This window comes from Thamnophis sirtalis, unplaced genomic scaffold, assembly GCF_051295495.1.
Source record: "Thamnophis sirtalis isolate CommonGarterSnake01/CBP01778 unplaced genomic scaffold, rThaSir2_p1.2 scaffold_9, whole genome shotgun sequence".
Lineage (NCBI taxonomy): Eukaryota > Metazoa > Chordata > Lepidosauria > Squamata > Natricidae > Thamnophis > Thamnophis sirtalis.
Genome location: NW_028261389.1, coordinates 76,217,169 through 76,239,328, shown reverse-complemented (window position 1 = coordinate 76,239,328; position 22,160 = coordinate 76,217,169). Strand labels below are relative to the sequence as shown.

Below are 22,160 nucleotides of genomic sequence, written 5' to 3'. Positions count from 1 at the left end.
TGACCATGAGGATGCTGCAACGGTCATAAGTGGGAAAAACAGTCATAAGTCACTTTTTCGGTGCTGTTGTCACGACTGCCTGCATCTCTTACCATCTCTATCGCCATCCATACGTCCATCTATATCTTCTGTGTCTGTCTGTCTGTCTGTCTATCGTATCTCTCTCTCTGTCTACAGTATCATTCATATATATATATATATATATATATATATATATATATATATATATATATATATATATATATATATATATATATATACACACACACACACACACACACACACACACACACACACACACACATACATACATACATACACGCACACACCTCTACCTAATCTATCTATCTCTATCATCTATCTACGGTATCTCATCTATATATCTATCCTCTCATCTATCCATGTTATCTATCCTATCTATCTCTATCTTTGTGACTATCATCTCTATCTATAGTCTATCATCTATCTCTATAATCTGTCTATCTAAGGTATCTCATCTATATCTATCCTATTAGCTATCTCATTCATCCATCATATCTTATCCTATCCTATATAACTCTATCTAGAGATGACTATCATCTCTATCTATCTATGGTATCTCATCTATCATCTATCTATCTCTATAATCTGTCTATCTACGGTATCTCATCTATCTATCCTCTTATCTATCTCATCTATCCATCTTATCCTATCCTATCTGTCTCTATCTTCTGTGACTATCTAACATCTCTATCTATCTGTGGTATCTATCATCTATCTATCTCTATAATCTGTCTACGGTATCTCATCTATATCCTCTTAGCTATCTCATCCATCCATCATATCTTATCCTATCCTATATAACTCTGTCTTCTGTGACTATCATCTCTATCTATCTATGGTATCTCATCTATCTATCTATCTCTCTAATCTGTCTATCTACGGTATCACATCTATATGTCTATCCTCTTATCTATCTCATCTATCCATCTTATCCTATCCTATCTATATCTTCTGTGACTATAATCTCTATCTATGTATGGTATCTCATCTATCTATCTATCTATCTATCTATCTATCTATCTATCTATCTATCTATCTATCTATCTATCTATCCTCTTAGCTATCTCATCCATCCGTCATATCTTATCCTATCCAATCTATATCTTCTCTGTCTATCTATCATCTGTCTGTCTATCTACAGTATCTCATTTGAGCAGGGGGTTGAACTAGAAGACCTCCAAGGTCCCTTCCAACTCTGTTATTGTTTTTTTTAGATCTCTACCTACCTACCTATATCGTCTGTGTCTGTCTGTCTATCATGTGTCTGTCTATCTCGTATCTATCTACTACCAAGTTTTATTTTGCTCTCCCAACTCAAAATATTGCATAGTTTTGTCTAAAGCCCGTCAATGGATCTTCTTTTTTTTTTTAACCATTTTCTGGAGCATAACTTGCAGTTATTACAATCTGTATGGATCGTACACATCCCAGCCAAAACCCAGGGAAAAAAACCATTTCTCACTGTCCGATAAACACCTTCAACGCCCCACACATATTCGTCTTCCCCAATCATCCTCCATATGTACTCCGTTCAGGAAATCCTCGACTGACAACGGCAACTGAGCTTCCAAATTTTTGTTGATAAGCAAGATAGTTCTTAAGTCAGTTTTGCCTCATTTTATGACCTTTCTTGGCACGGTTGTTAAGTGAACCACTGCATTTCACTTAGTAACATGGTTGTTAAGTCAGCCTGGCTTCCCCATTGACTGCTCTCCGAACGTCACAAAACCTGATCACGGGACCCCCCCCCCAGGATCCTGCAACCGTCATAAATACGAGACCTTCCAAATTTTAAACACGTAACCCCGGGGATGCCACAATGGTTAATAAGTGTCAGCCGTCGTAAGTTACTTTTTTTCAGAGTCCTTGTAACTTTGGTCACTCAACGAATGGTTGTAAGCCAAGGATCACTCCCGTACTCTCAAAACTTTAACATTTCTGTATTCAGCTTTGGAATCACAATGAATTTTCTTCACGTATATTTGGAATTTATATAATCGTGTGTATGTGTGTATCTGTTTAAATTAAATGAAATCTACATAGTTGTAGGGGTGTGAAGGCCCAGAATAAAAAATAAATAAATATTTTGGAGGAAATAAGTGTTTTGTCCTCTGCCTCTCCCTCTTTTTAAGCGAGTTTTCTTATCTCTTTGTGGGGAACAATTCCCAAGAATTTCTCTATGCTATTAATCTCCCAGTACCAAATTTAATGTGAAATTCTCTAGGTCAGGGGTGTCAAACTCAAGGCACAGGGGCCGGATCTGGCCCACGGGATGCTTACATCTCGCCCACGGAACAGCAAAGAACCAGCCCTTGGTACTTCTGTCAGCAGAAACGGAGCTCGGGAGGACCACACGCGGCCAAAAACAGAGTTTGGAAGCCCATTTTCACTGGGAGAGGGTTGCAGGAGGCTGTTGCCACCAAAAACGGAGCTCGGGAGTCCGTTTTTGCTGGCAGAGCACTTGGGCCTACACTTACCCCAACACAAGTAATGTCGAGCTGACCATACCCACCCCGGCCCCCAAGGTCAAACACAATCCGGATCCAGCCCTTAATGAAATCGAATTTGACACCCCTGCTCTAGGACCATGTTTCTCAACCTTGGCAAGAGCCGAGGTGGCGCAGTGGGTAGAGTGCAGTACTGCAGGCCACTTCAGCTGACTGTTATCTGCAGTTCGGCGGTTCAAATCTCACCGGCTCAAGGTTGACTCAGCCTTCCATCCTTCCGAGGTGGGTAAAATGAGGACCCAGACTGTGGGGGGTGATGTGCTGACTCTGTAAACCGCTTAGAGAGGGCTGAAAGCCCTATGAAGCGGTATATAAGTCTAACTGCTATTGCTATAAGATGTGTGGACTTCAATTCTCCAAATTCCTCAGCCTTCATTAAGGCTGGTAATGGTGGCTAGGGAATTCTGGGAGTTGAAGTCCACACACCTTCCAGTTGCCAAGGATGAGCAACAGGGACCTAGAGTTGCCCGGTTCCCCCCTCCCTCCCATCCACCCCCTACCCAGCCAGACCACCAAGCCTCAAAAGTTGGAGAACACTGCGGTATAGAATGAAAAATGAAATTATTATCTGCCATTGGACTACTTCTGATCACTTGATGACCACTTAAGCTAGAACACTTTCTTGGCTTCCTTCTTATCTATGTATATTTAGCCATTGTTCTATGGGGTCACCTGGTTATTTTTGGCAAGAAAAGGAAACATCAAGTGAGAAAGGCCTATTTATAGCATCCCACTTGTCTTGGGTACTTGAGTTTTTAATAAAAAAAAGGACACTGTTTCATTGTCCAAATAGAGCCCGTTGTAACACTACGACAGGCTTCTGAATTGTCCTGAAATAACCGGAGATTAGATACTAGCAACAAGATGTGTAAAAAAAAAAAAAAGCACCTTTTCAGCAATTTCCTTAGCCAGGAAATCTTATCATTTAACAGCCTTTGTGCAAATAGTTTCAGCATTTAATGGGTTGGTTCAGGGGTGAGCCCACCTGCGGCTCTGGAGCCGCATGTGGCTCTTTCATTCCTCTGCTGTGGCTCCCTGTCGCTGGTTGGCTCCACAATTGATAGGGCTTTCGGTTAGGACAGGTAGAGGAAAAAGGACACCATGCTAGGAGTAGACTCTATGGTAGGGGACCGGACTTCTGATCGGCAGAGGAGAAAGGACGCCGCAGTAGGAGGAGACTCTATGGTGGGGGAACCGGACTTCTGGTCGGCTCCAAAATTCGGCTTCTGGTTAGGACCATCCCATTCAGTTCCTGAGGACAAGCCTGAGTCAAAGATATATTCTCGGTAAATAAAGACTTGAGAGAACACAGCACATGCCAGGATTCCTTCTGTCCTTCTCCAAGTGGAACACAAGACCAAAGGAGAATCTTTGGCAGCAGAAATTAGCTTGGCTGTTAAATGCAACGTCTTTTTCCAATACTGGAGTGCTCAGATTTGATTGATGTGTCTGTGTTTACAAGAACTATTAATAACCCCAATTTTGCACTGCTTCAAAAGTTGGAGAGACTGTTGAGTCGAATGAATGAAATGGTACCCAAGAGGAGAAAGATGTGGTTGCGGGTGATGGATGGCTATGGACCCTTGCTTACAAAGAAACGAGAATGAAAAAGGGTTAGGGTTATACTATCATCCGTGCTAGTATTACCCACAAGAAAACCACCAAGCTCAGAGGGGCACCAAGGGCTCCTCTGGTATAAATATTCAATAATATTTATTTGGTGGTTTTGTAAAAGAACAAAACAAAAACAGAGTAGCACCAATAATTTCAGTAACGTACAGACAACTAACAAAATAAAACACAAAATATAACATTCACTCATCCTGTTGTGGCCCGGCAACAGATTGAGACAGTGAGGAGGTTGGGGGAGGAAGATGGGCCAGTCCTGGAGTCTGGGGAAGGCTCTGATGAGGGCTCTGTATCGGGGGCAGAGAGGGGGCCAGAGCCGTAGGCCAGTTATCAACTGCCTTCAGAGTCAGACATCAGTGAGGCAGACAAACAGCTGGAGCCTGTTCCCAGTGTGCGCACGGGCAGAGTTGCCAGGAGAAGGGAACAGCTAAGGAACCAGAGTCGACTTGGGAGTAAGGCCACAGGTGGACGGTGAATGGCCCCTCCCATAGGGAATAAAAGAGGAGCGAAAGGGGAGTGGAGTTCGCAGGAGACAATTCATTCATTCCTGAATTCTTCCCAAGTATTGCGGAGTCTGAAAGATATCGGCCTGGCCTCTCTCCACGCCTGATAAAGGTAGGTAATTGGGAACTATCTTGAAAGACTGTGGGAGAGGAAAGATTTTGCTGGAGAGGAATTCACTGTAAATTAAATAAAGGAGCCGAGGTGGCGCAGTGGTTAAATGCAGCACTGCAGGCTACTTCAGCTGACTGCAGTTCTGCAGTTCGGCTGTTCAAATCTCACCGGCTCAGGGTTGACTCAGCCTTCCATCCTTCCGAGGTGGGTAAAATGAGGACCCGGATTGTTGTTGGGAGCAATATGCTGACTCTGTAAACCGCTTAGAGAGGGCTGAAAGCCCTATGAAGCGGTATATAAGTTTAACTGCTATTGCTATTGCTATTTATTGGGATGAGGACTCGGTTTTGTGCTGCTGGGGAAGCCCAGGTCAGCCCATTCCACAGAGAAATTGTGTCTCAAATCCTAGACAGACAAGGATTCAGGACATAATCTATGCCAGTGGATGACCCAAAGGACTCATGAGAAAGTGGAGGTATGGGAGAAGGAGTGGCAGAACCTGGGGGTGGAGTCAAAAGAGGAATCATCTTAGAATCCCTACGTAGCCACAAGTGGAATAAGAAGTCCAATCTTCCTTGAATTGTGTTGACTCTTACCTAACTCCTAAGAAGTGCTGACCATTAGTTGAGAAGCAATAAATAAATGTACTCAGCCGGTTCGGACTGGTTCAACCAAACTGGTAGCAGAAATCATGGGTCCGCCCACCCTATTTAGACATGTTTTTGAGGCCGAGCGCTTGCGCGGAAGGTGTGTGTGTGAGCAAAGTGCATGCACGGAAGGGTGGGCACATGCGTGGATGGGGCACGCTTGCCTGCAAAGCGGGAGCACATGCGGCAAACCAGTGTTAACAAAATGTGAAACCCACCGCTGGTTCCCTCCCTACTAACTTTTATTTAGTAGGGAGGGAACTGGAGGTGGGAGATAGTTCCAGTGTAATCTACCGTATGCTCCGCATGGATTGCCCCTGAGAGACTATGTAGAACAGACGGGGAGGAAGCTAACCATCAGACTGCAAGAACACAAGCGAGCGGTCAGACGAGGCGACCCAATGAACAAAGACATACATTCAATTTTGCAGCTACTAAGATTGTCGGACGAGCAGGGACAAAAACAACCAGAGAAGTGATTGAAGCCTGGGAAACGTCAGCCCACAGGAGTGCTGATTTACAACCAGCTTATCAAGTACTTAGGGAACAAAAACTTGGCAGAACAAGGAAACAACAGCCTATGACTTAACAGTTGGCCATCAACACCCCAATCAAGTATTAAAAAGTCACGCACAACCAGGCACCACATTAATACCACACACAAAATAGCTCAAAGCACACATTTTGGCAGTTGGACTCCAGGGCGAGTTGGAAGAGTAAACCTCTGGTCCCAGTAACTGACCCAGATTAGATCCTGCGACATTATCCTGGGATATTTATATTTGCCGTCATAATTTTTAATTACCGTATATACTCAAGTATAAGCCGAGTTTTTCAGCCCACTTTTTGGGCTGAAAAAAGCCGCCTCGGCTTATACTCGAGTCAGTGAAAAATTTGCCCGAAATGGAGGAGAAAAAGGGGCGGGGCTATGCCGCTGGGTGACGCTCGTAAATGGCCCGGCGCCCCTGTAAGTTTCCCCTCCCTCTGTGTCAGTGCCGTGCAGCGCGCACCACACCATCCCCCCTCCTCACGTTCTAATGTAATGCAGGGCTGTCTTATGATTCCTCTTCCTCCCCCTCCTGCCGCTCTGCAACGATGTCCCACCTCCTCCTTGTTATGGCAAGCAGCCACATAGCGATGTCCCACCTCCTCTGGTACAGTGATCCAATGATAGGAATCACTGTGCCGTGTGTCATAGGAGGCGGGACATCGCCCCCGGGGCTGCACGGGACATCATTACCGGTAGCTGCTGCATTTCCCACCCTAGGCTTATACTCAATAACTTTTCCAGTTTTTTGTGGTAAAATTAGGTGCCTCGGCTTATATTCGGGTCGGCCTATACTCGAGTATATACGGTATTTGCTGGTCTCCCTCCCCACTTAACCAAATCAGCTGGTGTTCCTTTCTTGCATATGAGCAAGCCAAGAGTCATTCGAAATGAACCGGTCCCAATTCTATATATAGCCCATGCAAAAATCAGTGTGCTAAATCCTTCCTCCCAGGACATTTATAGAACCAATTATACACCACATAATTATACAAATTAGATACTAGAATAAAATAAATTGGTGTGTATGTGTGTGTGAGGGGGGGGGAAATCCCAATTACTGCAGCAGGCTACAGCAACTGGATTATTATAACTGTCCATGTGATGAATTGGGTTTTTTTTTTCAGGATTGAATGAGATGCTTGGTTTTTTATATGCAATATTGCTACAGAATTATTTTTAATTTGACATCCGGGAAAAATAGTACAGCCGCAATGTAAGCAAATGAACAAATTAAATGTATTTTCAAATAAATTATATATATATATATATATATATATATATATATATATATATATATATATATATATATATATATATATATATATATATATATATATATATATATATATATATATATATATATATATACACATACACATACATACATACACATACATACATACATATATATATATATATATATATATATATATATATATATATATACATACACATACATACATATACATACATACATACATACATACATACATACATACATACATACATACATACATACATACATACATATATATATATATATATATATATATATATATATATATATATATATATATATATATGTTCAAATCCCAGTAAGGGTATGGCTAGCTGATGAGAGCTAAATAGCTTGAAATAGATCTATACTAGTCTCCCTTTATTTATTTATCAGCACAAATAAAAAAAAACATATATATATATATATATGTATATATGTATATATGTATATATGTATATATGTATATATGTATATATGTATATATGTATATATGTATATATGTATATATGTATATATGTATATATGTATATATGTATATATGTATATATGTATATATGTATATATGTATATATGTATATATGTATATATGTATATATGTATATATGTATATATGTATATATGTATATATGTATATATGTATATATGTATATATGTATATATGTATATATGTATATATGTATATATGTATATATGTATATATGTATATATGTATATATGTATATATATATGTTATATTTATGCTGATAAATAAATAAAGGGAGACTAGTATAGATCTATTTCAAGCTGTTTAGCTCTCATCAGCTAGCCATACCCTTACTGGGATTTGAACATATATATATATATATATATATATATATATATATATATATATATATATATGTATGTATGTATGTATGTATGTATGTATGTATGTATGTATGTGTATGTATGTGTATGTATGTATATATATATGTATATGTATATGTATATGTATATGTATATGTATATGTATATGTATATGTATATGTATATGTATATGTATATGTATATGTATATGTATATGTATATGTATATGTATATGTATATGTATATGTATATATATATGTTATATTTATGCTGATAAATAAATAAAGGGAGACTAGTATAGATCTATTTCAAGCTGTTTAGCTCTCATCAGCTAGCCACACCCTTACTGGGAATCGAACCTGTGCTCTATTGCCTCTAAGGGCATACCAGGGGTATATATTTGATAAAATCCGGTAATTTATTTAATTTATTTTCTGTGTTGTTTTTGAAGTCTCTGCTGCAAAGGACAGACTTTAACAACTGAATGCATCCACAGGCCAATAATTTAATTACATTTCTCCCGACATATATCATTATTTTGATTGCCAATAAGCTTAACAAGACTTCTGAACAAAGCCATTGGAGACTACATTATTTGTTTATTTTAAAAAAGGACTTTTTTTGCTAATGTTTAGTACACTTCAAAATAAGATGGCCAAGAGGACAACCCTTTATATTACAAACCACTCATTAAACTGAAGTTTTCCTTTATCATTCCTTACCCACAGACAGAATCTTGCCAAACTAAACTAGACTCCTTACATCACAAAATATATACACCAGTGGTGGGATTCAAATAATTTAATAACCGGCTCGCTGCCCTAATGACCAACTGGGTGGGCGTGGCCATGGGGATGTAGCCATGGGGGTGTGACCAGGGGGTGTGACAGGCAGCACTCGGCTTCCTGCACGCTCCTGGGAGCAAAAACGGGTCGTGCGGGGACTGCCCCCCCCGCATGCCCCGTTTTGGGCCTAGGAGGCCTCCCTGCAGCCACTGTTGGAGTGGAACATAGAACCTAGAACTCAAGGGCTGGAAGGGACCATGGAGGTCTTCTAGTCCAACCCCCTGCTCAAGGCAAGGGAAGTGATCCCGCCATCCTGTCTAATTTTTCCTCTGGTCTATTTTTAGTATAGTCAAGGCTCTGGTTTTCCCAGTTGCAATGCATGGCTGTGAAGGTTGGACCATAAGGAAGGCTGAGGGCCAAAGAATGGAGGCCTTTGAACTCTGGGTGCTGGAGAAGACTCCTGCATTGAGTCCCTTGGACTGCAAGGCCATCCAACCGGTCAGTCCTAGAGGAGATCAACCCTGACTGCTCTTTAGAAGGCCAGATCCTGAAGAGGAAACTCAAATCCTTTGGCCGCCTGATGAGAAGGAAGAAGGACTCCCTGGAGAAGAGCCTCATGCTGGGAACGATGGAGGGCAAAAGAAGAAGAAGGGGACGATAGAGAAGGAGGAGGCTGGATGGAGTCAACAAAGCAGTTGGCCTGAGCTTAAATGGACTCCGGAGGATGGTAGAGGACAGGAAGGCCTGGAGGAACGTTGTCCATGGGGTTGTGATGGGTTAGACACGACTTCGCAACTAACAGCAACAACAAAGTCTATTTTTGAAAACCTCCAGTGATGGAGCATCCAGAATAGTTATGAGTTTGTTGGCAGCTGCAGCACAGTGCAGGCTCGTACTGAAACCTACATAATTAGCCAAGATTGAAGATGGCTAGTCTTTTCAACACTGATTCTTCTTCACCTTTAAATGGTTGCACTGAGGATTAAAGCAGGTGCAAAAGTATTCATCCCATTGCTCTTAAAAAGTCCTGGCAATACTTGGAACCTTTACACTTTCTGCATTTATCTTAAAGTTACAGGCAGGAGTTCTGCTCCTGAAAAAAAATAGGTAAAGGGAAAGGTTCCCCTCACACATATGTGCTAGTCGTTCCCGGCTCTAGGGGGCGGTGCTCATCTCCGTTTCAAAGCCGAATAGCAATAGCAGTTAGACTTATATACCGCTTCATAGGGCTTTCAGCCCTCTCTAAGCGGTTTACAGAGTCAGCATATCGCCCCCACAGTCTGGGTCCTCATTTCACCCACCTCGGAAGGATGGAAGGCTGAGTCAACCTTGAGCCGGTGGGATTTGAACCGCCGAACTGCAGATAACAGTCAGCTGGAGTGGCCTGCAGTACAGCACTCTAACCACTGCGCCACCTCGGCTCTTATACCTGTACACCTACTTCTACAAAGAAAAGCTTTCACTTTTATATCTGTGCTTTTAGGAAATGTTATCGGAGTGGATTGTGGCTTTCTTAGTAAAAGAGGGTTCAAAAAACATGGCTTAGCATATATGCACAGATTGTTCACACTAAAAGAGAATCACCATTTTTTTTTCCTGTTTTGGGTTCCTTAACGGTTTGTTAAATGCAAAGGCATAAAACTTAAAACTCCTGTTTTGGGGGGTGGATGGGTGAGTTATTCTTTAATGTATGGTAACAGCCTTTCCTGCTGCTGGCAATTTAAATGTTTGATTTGAAACACTCAATTCACTTCCTTGATATATTTTTTTATACGGGTATATCCCCGTTTAATGTCAAGGCGGAGTCATCCTTTGTAAAATTAGCCACTGTGTAAAAGTATAATTAGACAGGACAAAATGAGTAAAATGTGCTTGAATTTGATGAAACATAAGATTAGAAGCAATAGCAATAGCAGTAGACTTATATACCGCTTCATAGGCCTTTCAGGCCTCTCTAAGCGGTTTACAGAGAGTCAGCATATTGCCCCCAACAATCTGGGTCCTCAGATTGTAGAACGGTTGCAGGAACTGGGCCTGGCTTCTCTAGTGAAGAGAAGGACCAGGGGAGACAGGAGAGCATCTTCCAATATTTGAGGGGCTGCCACAGAGAGGAGGGGATCAAGCTGTTTTCCAAAGCACCCAAAGGCCAGACAAGGAATAATGGATGGAAACTGACCAAGGAGAGATTCAGCCTGGAAATAAGGAGGAATTTTCTGACAATCAACCAGCGGTACAGATGCTGCCTTCAGAATAACAGATAACAAATAACAGAATTACAGAGTTGGAAGGGACACCTTGGAAGGTCTTCTAGTCCAACCCCCTGCTCAGGCAGGAAACCCTATACCATTCCAGACAAGGGCTTGTTCAATATCTTCTTTGGGGGGGGGGGGGACACCTCCATTCACAACTTCTGGTGGCAAGTCATTCCACTGGTGAATTGTTCTAACATGCCAGGAAATTTATCCTTAATTTCAGGTTGGGTCTCTGGGAGCTTCATCACTGGAAGCTTTCGAGAAGAGACTGGGCTGCCATCAGTCAGAACATGGTGTAGGCAGGGTCTTCTGCTGCTGGTGGTGGTGTTGGATTACCTACAAGGAGCCTTCCAACTCTGTTATTTTGTATGTCCCACTGATCTTCTCCCAGCCCATTGTGAGATAACAGTTGGGGAAAGGAGGAGAATGCATCCTATTGGCTGAGGGATGTGGGTGGAGCCCAAGGCGGCAGGTTCTATAGGACCAAAGAGGTCCACCTTCTCCTCCAGAGAAGAACAGAGACCTTGGAGACAAGGCTGAGTTGAAGTTCCATCTTCTTGATCCCACCATCTCTTTGGTCTGATCTCTCTTCTTCTTCCTCCTCTTCCTCCTCTTGCAGAACATGAGTGATTTTCACCTGGACCTTGGTCCCCTCAAAGAGCCTCTAGGTTTCATCAAACTTCTTGAGTGGGTGAGTTGGTTTGAGAAGGAACCCTTGCGTGGCTTCTCTTGAAGATGTCTTCTGCAAACTCTTGGGTGGGTGGGTGTGAATATGCACCCCCAAAGCTCTATTTTGCAAGATGTCCTGAACCTCGAAAATCTAGCAACTGTAATTTAGGGTCTTGCAAACTTTCCTCCTTTGGGTAAATTTGGATTAATTCAATTTTAATGTGGAATAAATGGTGGTAGAGATAAGTAGCTTCTCTCTTGCAAAACTTTAGTAGAATAAGATGCCAAAGTTTTTCTAGGCCAAAAAGGCTGTGAGGCCTGTATTTTTTTCTTTTCTTTCTCTGCTCCAGAAATGCTATGATAGTTTCAGCTTTCTTTTCCTAGGCCACAGTTTAACTGAGTTTATTACTATTCCCCCCCTGTCTTTTCTATAAAATCCCTTTAGAATATGTATTCTCTTCCAAGATAATCCACGCGAATAGACATATGGCTCTTAATTCGAAATGTTAAATGGTAGGAAAATTTACTCCTTTATTTGTGTGCATGTTCTAGAGACGCAGTGGCTCAGTGGCTAAGAGGCTGAACTTGTCGATCAGAAAAGTCGGCGGTTTGGCAGTTCGAATCCCTAGGGCCGCGTAATGGAGTGAGCTCCCATTACTTGTCCCAGCTTCTGCCAACCTAGCAGTTCGAAAGCATTGTAAGGTTCCAGCAGTTTCAGGGAGCCACTGAAATGCCAAGGAGAGTGGAGACGAGGCTTGCAAAAAGTATCAGCTTTTATTTATAGCCATAGCAATATAACTATATCCAAAACATACAAACAAAATTCATGTATGGAATAGCCACCCCCCTGCAAGAGTGGCTCAGAGCATTATGTACATTTTAGGCAGGTAGAAGCAAAGTTTATCCAATTAGAGAGAAAGAGTCGTTACCAATGTGATCTTTAAAGCATCCTCTTGTTCAAGCTCCTTTCTCTGTCTACCTTATCTATGGAGTATCCCTATAGCCTTGTGTAGGGGGTGGCAGCCCCCCTTTGCCAAATTGTGTGTGTGTTTTTGGGGGGCAGAAGGCTTTAAGGATTTATGAGCCAAGAAAACTCCCTACTCTGGTTCCTTTATCTATGGGACCTGATATTCCCATGTAACAATTTCTCCTATGTTTTCAAGAATGTGCCTAGCTTTGAAGCCAAGAATAGAAGCGAGATGCAGCAGAGAGATGACATTTGCAGTAATGCCATCCACTACTAAGGTTGCAATTTGCTAGGCTAGAAAACAACTCATTTCTGACGGTATACAATAATATAAGCGGGAGCCAACAACAACGCTTAATCCTTAATAAATGATTTCTAGCAGTATTTTCATATCAGAAGCAAACAGCAAATATTGGTTTAATCAGTAACAATTATATAGTAACATAAGCAATTCATAACAAAAGCCGATAGCCAATATTGATTCATATTTAGCAATAGCAATAGCAGTAGACTTATATACCGCTTCATAGGCCTTTCAGGCCTCTCTAAGCGGTTTACAGAGAGTCAGCATATTGCCCCCAACAATCTGGGTCCTCATTTTACCCACCTCGGAAGGATGGAAGGCTGAGTCAACCCTGAGCCGGTGAGATTTGAACCGCTGACCTGCTGATCTAGCAGTAGCCTGCAGTGCTGCTTTTAACCACTGCGCCACCTTGGCTCTTATATACTCCTTCAGCATGTAAAAATGCAAGGAGAAAAAATAGGGACCACCTTTGGTGGGAAGGGAACAGTGTTCCGTGCGTCTTGGGAATTGAGTCATGCCAGCCACATGGCCACGGAGACGTCTTCGGACAGCGCTGGCTCTTCGGCTTTGAAACGGAGATGAGCACCGCCCCTAGAGTCGGGAACGACTAGCACATATGTGCGAGGGGAACCTTTGTCTTTTATGGATGTAAAATTTCTCTTGCTGTTGTGCTGCTAGTACTCCAGGCAGCTTACAACAACGGGAGAAAGGAAGATAAGTTTAAACAATAAGTCGCAAAAGAAATAGAATTAAACAATGAAAAAGAAAAGGATTGAGAATAGAGTGATAGGATAATAAAAGAGGAAAGAGGAGGGAGTAAAAGGGGAGAAGGAGATTTGCTGTCAACCTTAGTAGCTACTTCCAGTGTGGAATCCCTCCTAATCTAACTCTAAACCGTTGTGTAGTAGGAATGTCTTGGTATTTGCAAAAGCTTAAAGCTTAGAGCATGTTTTCAGCTGCAAGTTGTGTTAAAATTGCTGCATCGCACAACTTTTTCGTATTTTACGGCTGGCAAATATTTCTGACAAAAACCAGGTTACTTGTGGGATGTACACATGCTGAGATCTTATTTTGACGGCTTATAAACTGGGATCCTGCATCACGATAGGCTGTGGTGTGTCGCAGCCCCTGATAAACCATAAATAATGGTTTGTAGGCCACAGCTCGGTACATGCATCAGGTTAAGTCATAGCCTCACAAAGTAGCATAACCTGTTGTATAAATTTAGCACAGACCAAATGTTGTTGTAATTTTAATTCTAGACAAAATGGCTAACGTGCAAAATCATTTGATATTAAAGTGGAATTCCAATCATCTGCAAAATCCAGATTAATCATTAAAACCCCAGCAAAATATCTGACGTCTTGCAAAAAACCCAAACATGAATACTATCCTTGTTCCTGATTTCTACACCCTAAAGGGCATTTTTAATCAAACGGGGCTGAGTTTACATTACATTTTAATCCATTAACCCTCATTAGGTCCAGTCATTTTGCATAACTTTGTTTTAACCATGGTTTATTTGCAAAGTAGAACTGGATGGCTTGGTACCACCACCTGAACTAGAGACCGTGGTGTCTAGGTTTACAGAAGTTGCTAAATCCGTGATGCGAACCTATGGCACGCGTGCCCGAAGTGGCACGCACAGCCATGTTGCACTGACTTGTGAGCCATTGCCCCAGCTGCACTGCCTATGCGCCTTCTGCCGGCCAGCTGATTTTCAGGTTTCTGCCACGCATGCGCAGGGAACAGGGCACATGTGGGAGATGTGCATGCATGCGGGTGGGGGTTGCACACATGCATGGGGGGGTCGTACGGGGTGTCGTGTGCGCATGCACAGGGGGGGGAGGTTGTGCTTGCATTGCATTATGGGTAGCTTGTATTTGGTCCCAGGAGGCTGCAGGGAGGCTTATTAAGCCCAGTGTGTGTGTGTGTGGGTCTCTCACACACATGTGGGGTGGGTGGGTTGTGTGTGTATGCTCAGGAGGGCAGGGCGCGGGGCAGTGGTGGGTTCTGGATCCCGTTCCAACTGGTATGGTTAGAACGGGTCCAATAGCGTCCACATGGAGCGTCGCGCACGTGCTGTATGTGCCATGCGCATGCGCGGAAGCGCCGAAGGAGCTCGGGCGGGCGGGCGGGTCCTCTGGAGCACCGTACCGGAACAATATCCGGTGCTCCGGACAGGCTCCGTTACGCCTGTACTGGGGCATACCGCCTGCAACCCACCACTGGCACGGGATGTTTGTGTGTGTGTCACACATGCATTGCATTATGGGTGTGGGCGCACACACGTGTTTTCAGCATGTGACAACAAAAAGGTTAGCCATCGCTGTGCTAAATCAAAGTCCAGCAAAAGGAATTATTGTAAATAAATTGTGGAAATCTAGTCCCTATTACAGGTCGTCCTCGACCTACGACCACAATGGAGGCCAACATTTATGTTGCTAAGTGAGACATTTGTTAAGTGAGCTTTGCCCCGTTTTTATGACTTTTCTGGCCACGTTTGTTAAGTGAATCACTTCAGTTGTTAAATTAGGCGCACGGGTTGTTAAGCGAATCTGGCTTCCCCATTGACTTGACTGAAGGTCGCAAATGGGGGGGGGACACGCAATCCCAGGACACTGCAACCGTCATAAATATGAGTCAGTTGCCAAGCATCCAAAGATAAATCACGTCACCAACGGTTGTAAGTGCGAAAAATGGTCATAAACCACTTTGGCGTCGTTGTAACTTTGAACGGTCATTAAACAGACTGTTATAATTCGATCTCCTGTATTATTTTACGTCATAGTCTTGAGCTGGTTTTTTTTAAGGCTAAATATTTCTTGTTCAGGCACCCCAATTTGTACTTGCGGGGATTGTTTTTCACCCCACAAGCTGACTTTGAATGTCATTTCTTGAATTAAAAAAAAGGCAGCCGGGATTTTGATAAGCGGATCGTTCTTCGCGGTTATCCTCTTTGCGAATGAAATGCTAGAATCCGGATGTTATTTTTCCCCCCCGACAGCTCTTTGCGGTGTTTGCGTTCGCTTCTTGTGGAGGGTACAAGGGGGTGACCACACTTCTGGTCTCCTGTCACGGCGTGGTGAATAAAACAATAACCGCCTCTTTCAGTTATCCTTTCAGGTGAGTTCCTGCGGCGTTTCTTCTGTGTGGATCCCCTCAGGATTATGAGTGGGAACTGGGTTTTTTTTTCTCATTATGGTTTGTCCATGGACTCCTCTGAGAATCTGATTTTATTTTATATCTACTGTGTCTGTCTGTCTGTCTGTCTGTCTGTCTCTCATCTATCTATCTATCTATCTATCTATCTATCTATCTATCTATCTATCTATCTATCTAATCTATCTCTACCTATCTACATCTATCTAGCTATCTAGCTATCTATCATCCATCTATCTATCTATCTATCTATCTATCTATCTATCTATCTATCTATCTATCTATCTATCTATCTATCTATCTCTGTCTTCGTCTCTGTCTCTGTCTCTCTCTCTCTCTCTATCTATCATCTATCTATCTATCTATCTATCTATCTATCTATCTATCTATCTATCTATCTATCTATCTATCATCTATCTATCATCTATCTATCTATCTTTCTATCTCTCTCTCTATCTCTCTATCTATATCTATCTGTCTATCATCTATCTATCTATCTATCTATCTATCTATCTATCTATCTATCTATCTATCTATCTATCTATCTATCTATCATCTATTATCTATCTATCATCTATATTTATCTCTATATCTCTGCCTGCCTGCCTGCCTATCTGCTTCTGTGTGTGTGTGTGTGTGTGTGTGTGTATCTCTCTCTCTCTCTATCTATCATCTATATTTATCTCTATATCTCTGCCTGCCTGCCTGCCTATCTGCCTCTTTATGTGTGTGTGTGTGTGTGTGTGTGTGTGTGAATCTGTATCTATCTATCTTTCTTTCTTTCTTTCTTTCTTTCTTTCTTTCTTTCTTTCTTTCTTTCTTTCTTTCTTTCTTTCTTTCTTTCTTTCTATATTTATCTCTGTATCTCTGTCTGTCTGACTGACTGCCTACTTTCCTAACTGCCTCTCTCTCTCTCTTTCTCCATAAAACAGACAGTAATTGTATTACAAAGTAAATAATATATATGCTTAAATACAGTTAAGAAATATAGGTAATCCTCGATTTACGACCGCAGTTGTGGCCAATTTTTTTCTGTTGCTAAGTCAGATAGTGAGTTTTGCCCCATTTTAGGTCGTAAAATGGGGCGTAGTTCCCCAGACAACTGTCTTGCTTACCAACAAGGATGTTGGGCTCAATTGTGGCCCATAAAGTCATAGGTCTCCTTGTTAGATAAGCTCCCCATTGGGAGAGCGAGTACTTTCAACGAAGCGTTGTGAGAGTTGTGTTGCAAAACTTAAAATAGCTCACAGCACTTTCTAACAGCCAGCTTCCAAAACACTCAGATCAGATCAGCCCAGCATCTAACAGAGACAGAGAGCTAACAGTCATTCTGGCTCCCTCTTGTGGCTGATTGAGGAAAAACAGCAACCAATCACATTTTACAGTATGATTTAAAGAAACAGGTCTACAATTGTTACATGATTTATACATTGCCAACCCAACCGTTAAGATTATATTCCTAACACTCCTTATACGTTTTTAGATGAGTAGACAATCTGGATACTTCTCGGATGTTCTCCAATTTCTGTTTGTGCAGGTTGAACACAGTTGCATTCACTTCGCCAGATCCCACCCGATGCAACGGCACCTGGACAGATATCTACCTGGTGGGCAACTTCTCCTCCTCGGCCCAGTTTTTCGTCACCTTTGGAGTCCTGATCTTCTTCTATTGCATGATGGCCCTGGTGTTTTACCTTGGCTACATGCACGCCTATCGGAATGGTAGCAATTTCCCAATGATCGTAAGTGGCTAAGATTCAGTTGTTGTTGTTGTTGTTAGTTGCGAAGTTGTGTCCGACCCATTGCAACCCTATGGACAACGTTCCTCCAGGCCTTCCTGTCCTCCACCATCCTCTGGAGTCCATTGAAGCTCACGCCGACTGCTTCGGTGACTCCATCCAGCCACCTCCTTCTCTGCCGTCCCCTTCTTCTTTTGTCCTCCGTCGTTCCCAGCATGAGGCTCTTCTCCAGGGAGTCCTTCCTTCTCCTTAGGTGGCCAAAGGATTTGAGTTTCCACTAGTTCTTTTGGTTCTGTAATCTGCAGCTTGGATCCACACACAAAACGGATTAACGTCCTTCTCTCGGCTTCCAGGATTACATTTTCACGCTCTGCGCTGCCTTCCTGTGGCTGGTCAGCACGGCTGCCTGGGCTAAAGCTCTCGTGGATATCAAAATATCGACCGGTTACCGCATTGTGGAAGAAATACCGGTGTGCAAAATGGTGGACTCCTCCTGCACATTTGCTTCCGTTACCAGCATGGGAAGTTTGAATGTGTCTGTGGTATGTACACCATGTCAAGTATGGTTTCACTGGGTGGGTGGGTGTGTATCTTGTTTTCTATGTAAATATGTTTATTTTCATTTCATTTCGTACAGTCACATATATACTGTGCATAATCAGGGCATATAACATTGAACAATAAACACAGCCCTCCCTCTTGTCAACAATACCCCCCAAAATACAAACCCAATATACCACTTCGACCCACCATACACCCTTTCTTTCGCCCCCCCCTCCAACTTTCATTCTTCCCTCCAACATTCCCCTCTACCTTACTTCCCCTCCCCCTCTATCACTCCTCTCTCCCAATACACTCCCTCCCTTCCTTCTCATCCTCCCTCCAATCCTCTCTCCCGCCCTCTCTACCCCTCTTTCTTCTGTGTATCTTGTTTTGACATCTGTTGCTCAGGATTGAAATGAGGGCTCCTTGGTGCTCTCTCTCAGCTTGGTGGTTTTGTTACAGACGTTTCATTACCATAGCAGGTAACACCTTCAGTGCTAGAAGGGAATAGGGTTTGTGGAGAGGAGGAGGAAAAGAGAGAGAAAGAGGAAGGACTGGGGTTCCCAGCAGGGATGGGCTTCAAAAATTTCAGTTAACGGGTTCTCTGCCCAGTTGCTAGGTGGGCGGGGCCATGTAGTTAGCCTCCTGCACCATGGCGATGTGGGGGGGGTGTTTTTGCCCTCCCCAGCTCCGGAGGCTTTCCTCAAGCCTCTGGGAGGGCGAAAACAGCCCCCCCCCCAGGCTCCGGAGGCCCTCTGAAGGCCAGAAATGGACCCGTTCCTGGCCATCCCAAACTTCCAGTAGGCCCGTTTTTCACCCTCGCCAAGCCTCCATGAGGGCCCTGCATTCCAAAACGGGCCATGTAGCCTGTTCCCAGTGTACGTATGTGCCAGTGGTGGGTTTCAAAAATTGTTTGAACCTACTCTGTGGGTGTGGCCTCTTTGTGGGAGTGGCTTGCCACCCATGTGACCAGATGGGAGTGGCTTGCCGCCCACGTAACCGGATATGAAGATGCCGACGACACTTGTCAGAACCACCTTAAATTACCTCATGCACAGCACTGGCATGCATAAGAATATGAGGTAAACTTGTTTTTTAAAAGGCATCTTTGGTTTGCGTTAAAACAACTTCAACACACGCAATGTCCTGACTGCACCACAAACGCAGTAGTCATCCTTACCTTTCACAGAGGCACTGAGTTTTATAAATAGGAGCATGATGGTGTAGAATAATCAGATCCAAGGACCAGTGGTGGGTTTCAAAAATTGTTCGAACCTACTCTGCGGGTGTGGCCTCCTTTGTGGGAGTGGCTTGCCGCCCATGTGACCGGATGGGAGTGGCTTGCCGCCCATGTGACCGGATATGAAGATGCCGACGACACTTGTCAGAACCCCCTTAAATTACCTCACACACAGCACTGGCATGCATAAGAATAGGATGTCAACTTGTTTTTTAAAAGGCATCTTTGGTTTGCATTAAAACAACTTCAACACACGCAATGTTCTGATTGCACCACAAATGCAGGAGTCATCCTTACCTTTCACAGAGGCACTGAGTTTTATACATATGAGCATGACAGTGTAGAATAATCATATCCAAGGACCAGTGGTGGGTTTCAAAAAATTTTGGAACCTCTTCTGTAGGTGTGACCTGCTTTCCAGGTCCACTGGTGGAACCTCTTCTAACCGGTTCGGTAGATTTGACGAACCGGTTCTACCGAATAGGTGCGAAATGGTAGGAACCCACCTCTGGTATGTGCAGAGCACAGTTGCCAGAGGAAGGGAACAGCTAAAGAACAGGGGTCGACTTGGGAGTGAGGCCACAGGTGGACGATGAATGGCCCCTCCCAGAGGTGATAAAAGAGGAGCGAAGGGGGAGTGGAGTTTGCAGGAGACCATTAGTTTGCTTAATTGGGAGACTCCTTGCCAAGTTTTGCAGATATCAGCCTGGCAGCTCTCCAAGCCAGATAAGGTCTGTGACTGTAAATCCTCCCACGAAAGATTTTGCTGGATGTGAATGAGCAGAATTCACAGTCCATTAATAAAAAGGGGTTTTTTTTGTCGAGACTAGGAGTTTGTTTCATGCTCTTGGGAAGCCTCGGTCCCCTTAGAAATTGTGTAAAGTGTGCATTGATTCAATTATAACACCAAACTAATTAAGATCTCTCTGTTCCTCCAGGTGTTTGGCTTGGTGAATATGATTCTGTGGGGTGGAAATGCTTGGTTTGTATATAAGGAGACTAGTCTGCATAAATCTAACAGTAATTCTCCCAAGCCAGGATTCTACCCACCAACATCAGGAATCTGAACAGTTACAGATTGAAGCTAAACGGGCACGTGTTTCATTTTGTTGACAAGTTTGAATGCACTGTATTTCGAAAATATTTTACCATTAACTTTAGCAAATGTACAATTTGGAAGAAAAATCCCGGCGTAGGTAGGAAATGAGTCTTTTGAAAGAATTTATTAACCTTAAATGAATATTTGAGTCAAAGGCTTGGACAGTGTTATCATCTTAGAAAAGAATTTTTCAGGACACGTTGTAGTGACAAACTGCATTTGACAATTCTTTGCCTGTATAATCCTATTCACGTTGTACTCTACTTAACGTTTTGTCATAAAGAGAGACTTGAAATAATTGTTTTTGCATTCTATTGAGGATTAGGATTTGGCAAATTCACTGTCTGTTTAAACCGTTGCCGGATTTAAAAAGTTTCTTCTGCGCTAAAAAGGTATTATTATTATTATTATTATTTGTATTTTCGATTTCAGTGTAAATTGTTCAACTGCTACTATTGAAAAAAAAAGATACAGCTTGAATACTCTGTGATTAATAACTGAGGTAATTCTAACCGTTTTGATTTGATGATCAAATGATCCCCGGGGATCTATTTTAAGTTGGAAAAGTTCTCTCTGATCTTGAGAATGCAAGTTATACCGAGGGAAGGATTCAAGCCTTTAGAAAGCTATCCGTTACTTCTACGTTTGACTGTTTAAAACATGGATGCTTCATACATTCGAGCATAGTCTTTCATACTCCTGCACGTTAGATTCGGTCCACCTAATAAATTGACATTTCTAGAAATTGGGCCTGTTGTCCTGAAAATATTGTACAGTGAAACACAGGGGTGTCAAACTCAATTTCATTCTGCAAAGGACTGGCCCGCGGTGCTTCTGCCAGCGAAAAGGGAACTCGGGAGGGCTGCGTGTGATGCTCTCAGACTCAATTTTTGGCCGCAACTCGATTTCATTGAGGGGCGCATCAGGGTTGTGTTTGACCTCGGGGTGGTGGTGGTCCCATGGGGGCGTGGCCAGCTCGACGTCATTCGTGTTAGCTCGACGTCACTCGTTTTTGGCCATGACGGCCTCCTACAGCCCTCTGCCAGTGAAAACGGAGCTCACACGCGCACACTCACCCACCCACGGGCTCTGTTTTCGCTGGCAGAGGGCTGTAGGAGGCCGTCGTGGCCAAAAACGAGTGACATTGAGCTAACATAAATGATGTCGAGCTGGCCACGCCCCCACGAGACCCCCTGAGGTCAAACACAACCCTGATTCGTCCCTCGATGAAATTGATTCGCGGCCAAAAACTGAGCACAGGAGGGCCACACGTAGCTCTCCCGAGCTCCCTTTTTGCTGGCAGAGG

The 22,160-nt window shown here is 43.0% G+C and overlaps 1 protein-coding gene across 1 annotated transcript; it reads left to right on the top strand.

Annotated features, from left to right (window-relative positions):
• The first annotated feature begins 11,643 nt into the window (after window positions 1-11,643).
• SYPL1 (synaptophysin like 1) lies at window positions 11,644-21,602 on the top strand. Its single transcript, XM_087722573.1, has 5 exons — window positions 11,644-11,822; window positions 16,079-16,197; window positions 17,771-17,975; window positions 18,326-18,514; window positions 20,694-21,602. Exons 1-5 carry the CDS (start codon window positions 11,754-11,756, stop codon window positions 20,820-20,822), a joined length of 711 nt encoding a protein of 236 aa, XP_087578699.1. The 5' UTR covers window positions 11,644-11,753; the 3' UTR covers window positions 20,823-21,602.
• Window positions 21,603-22,160: the final 558 nt, after the last annotated feature.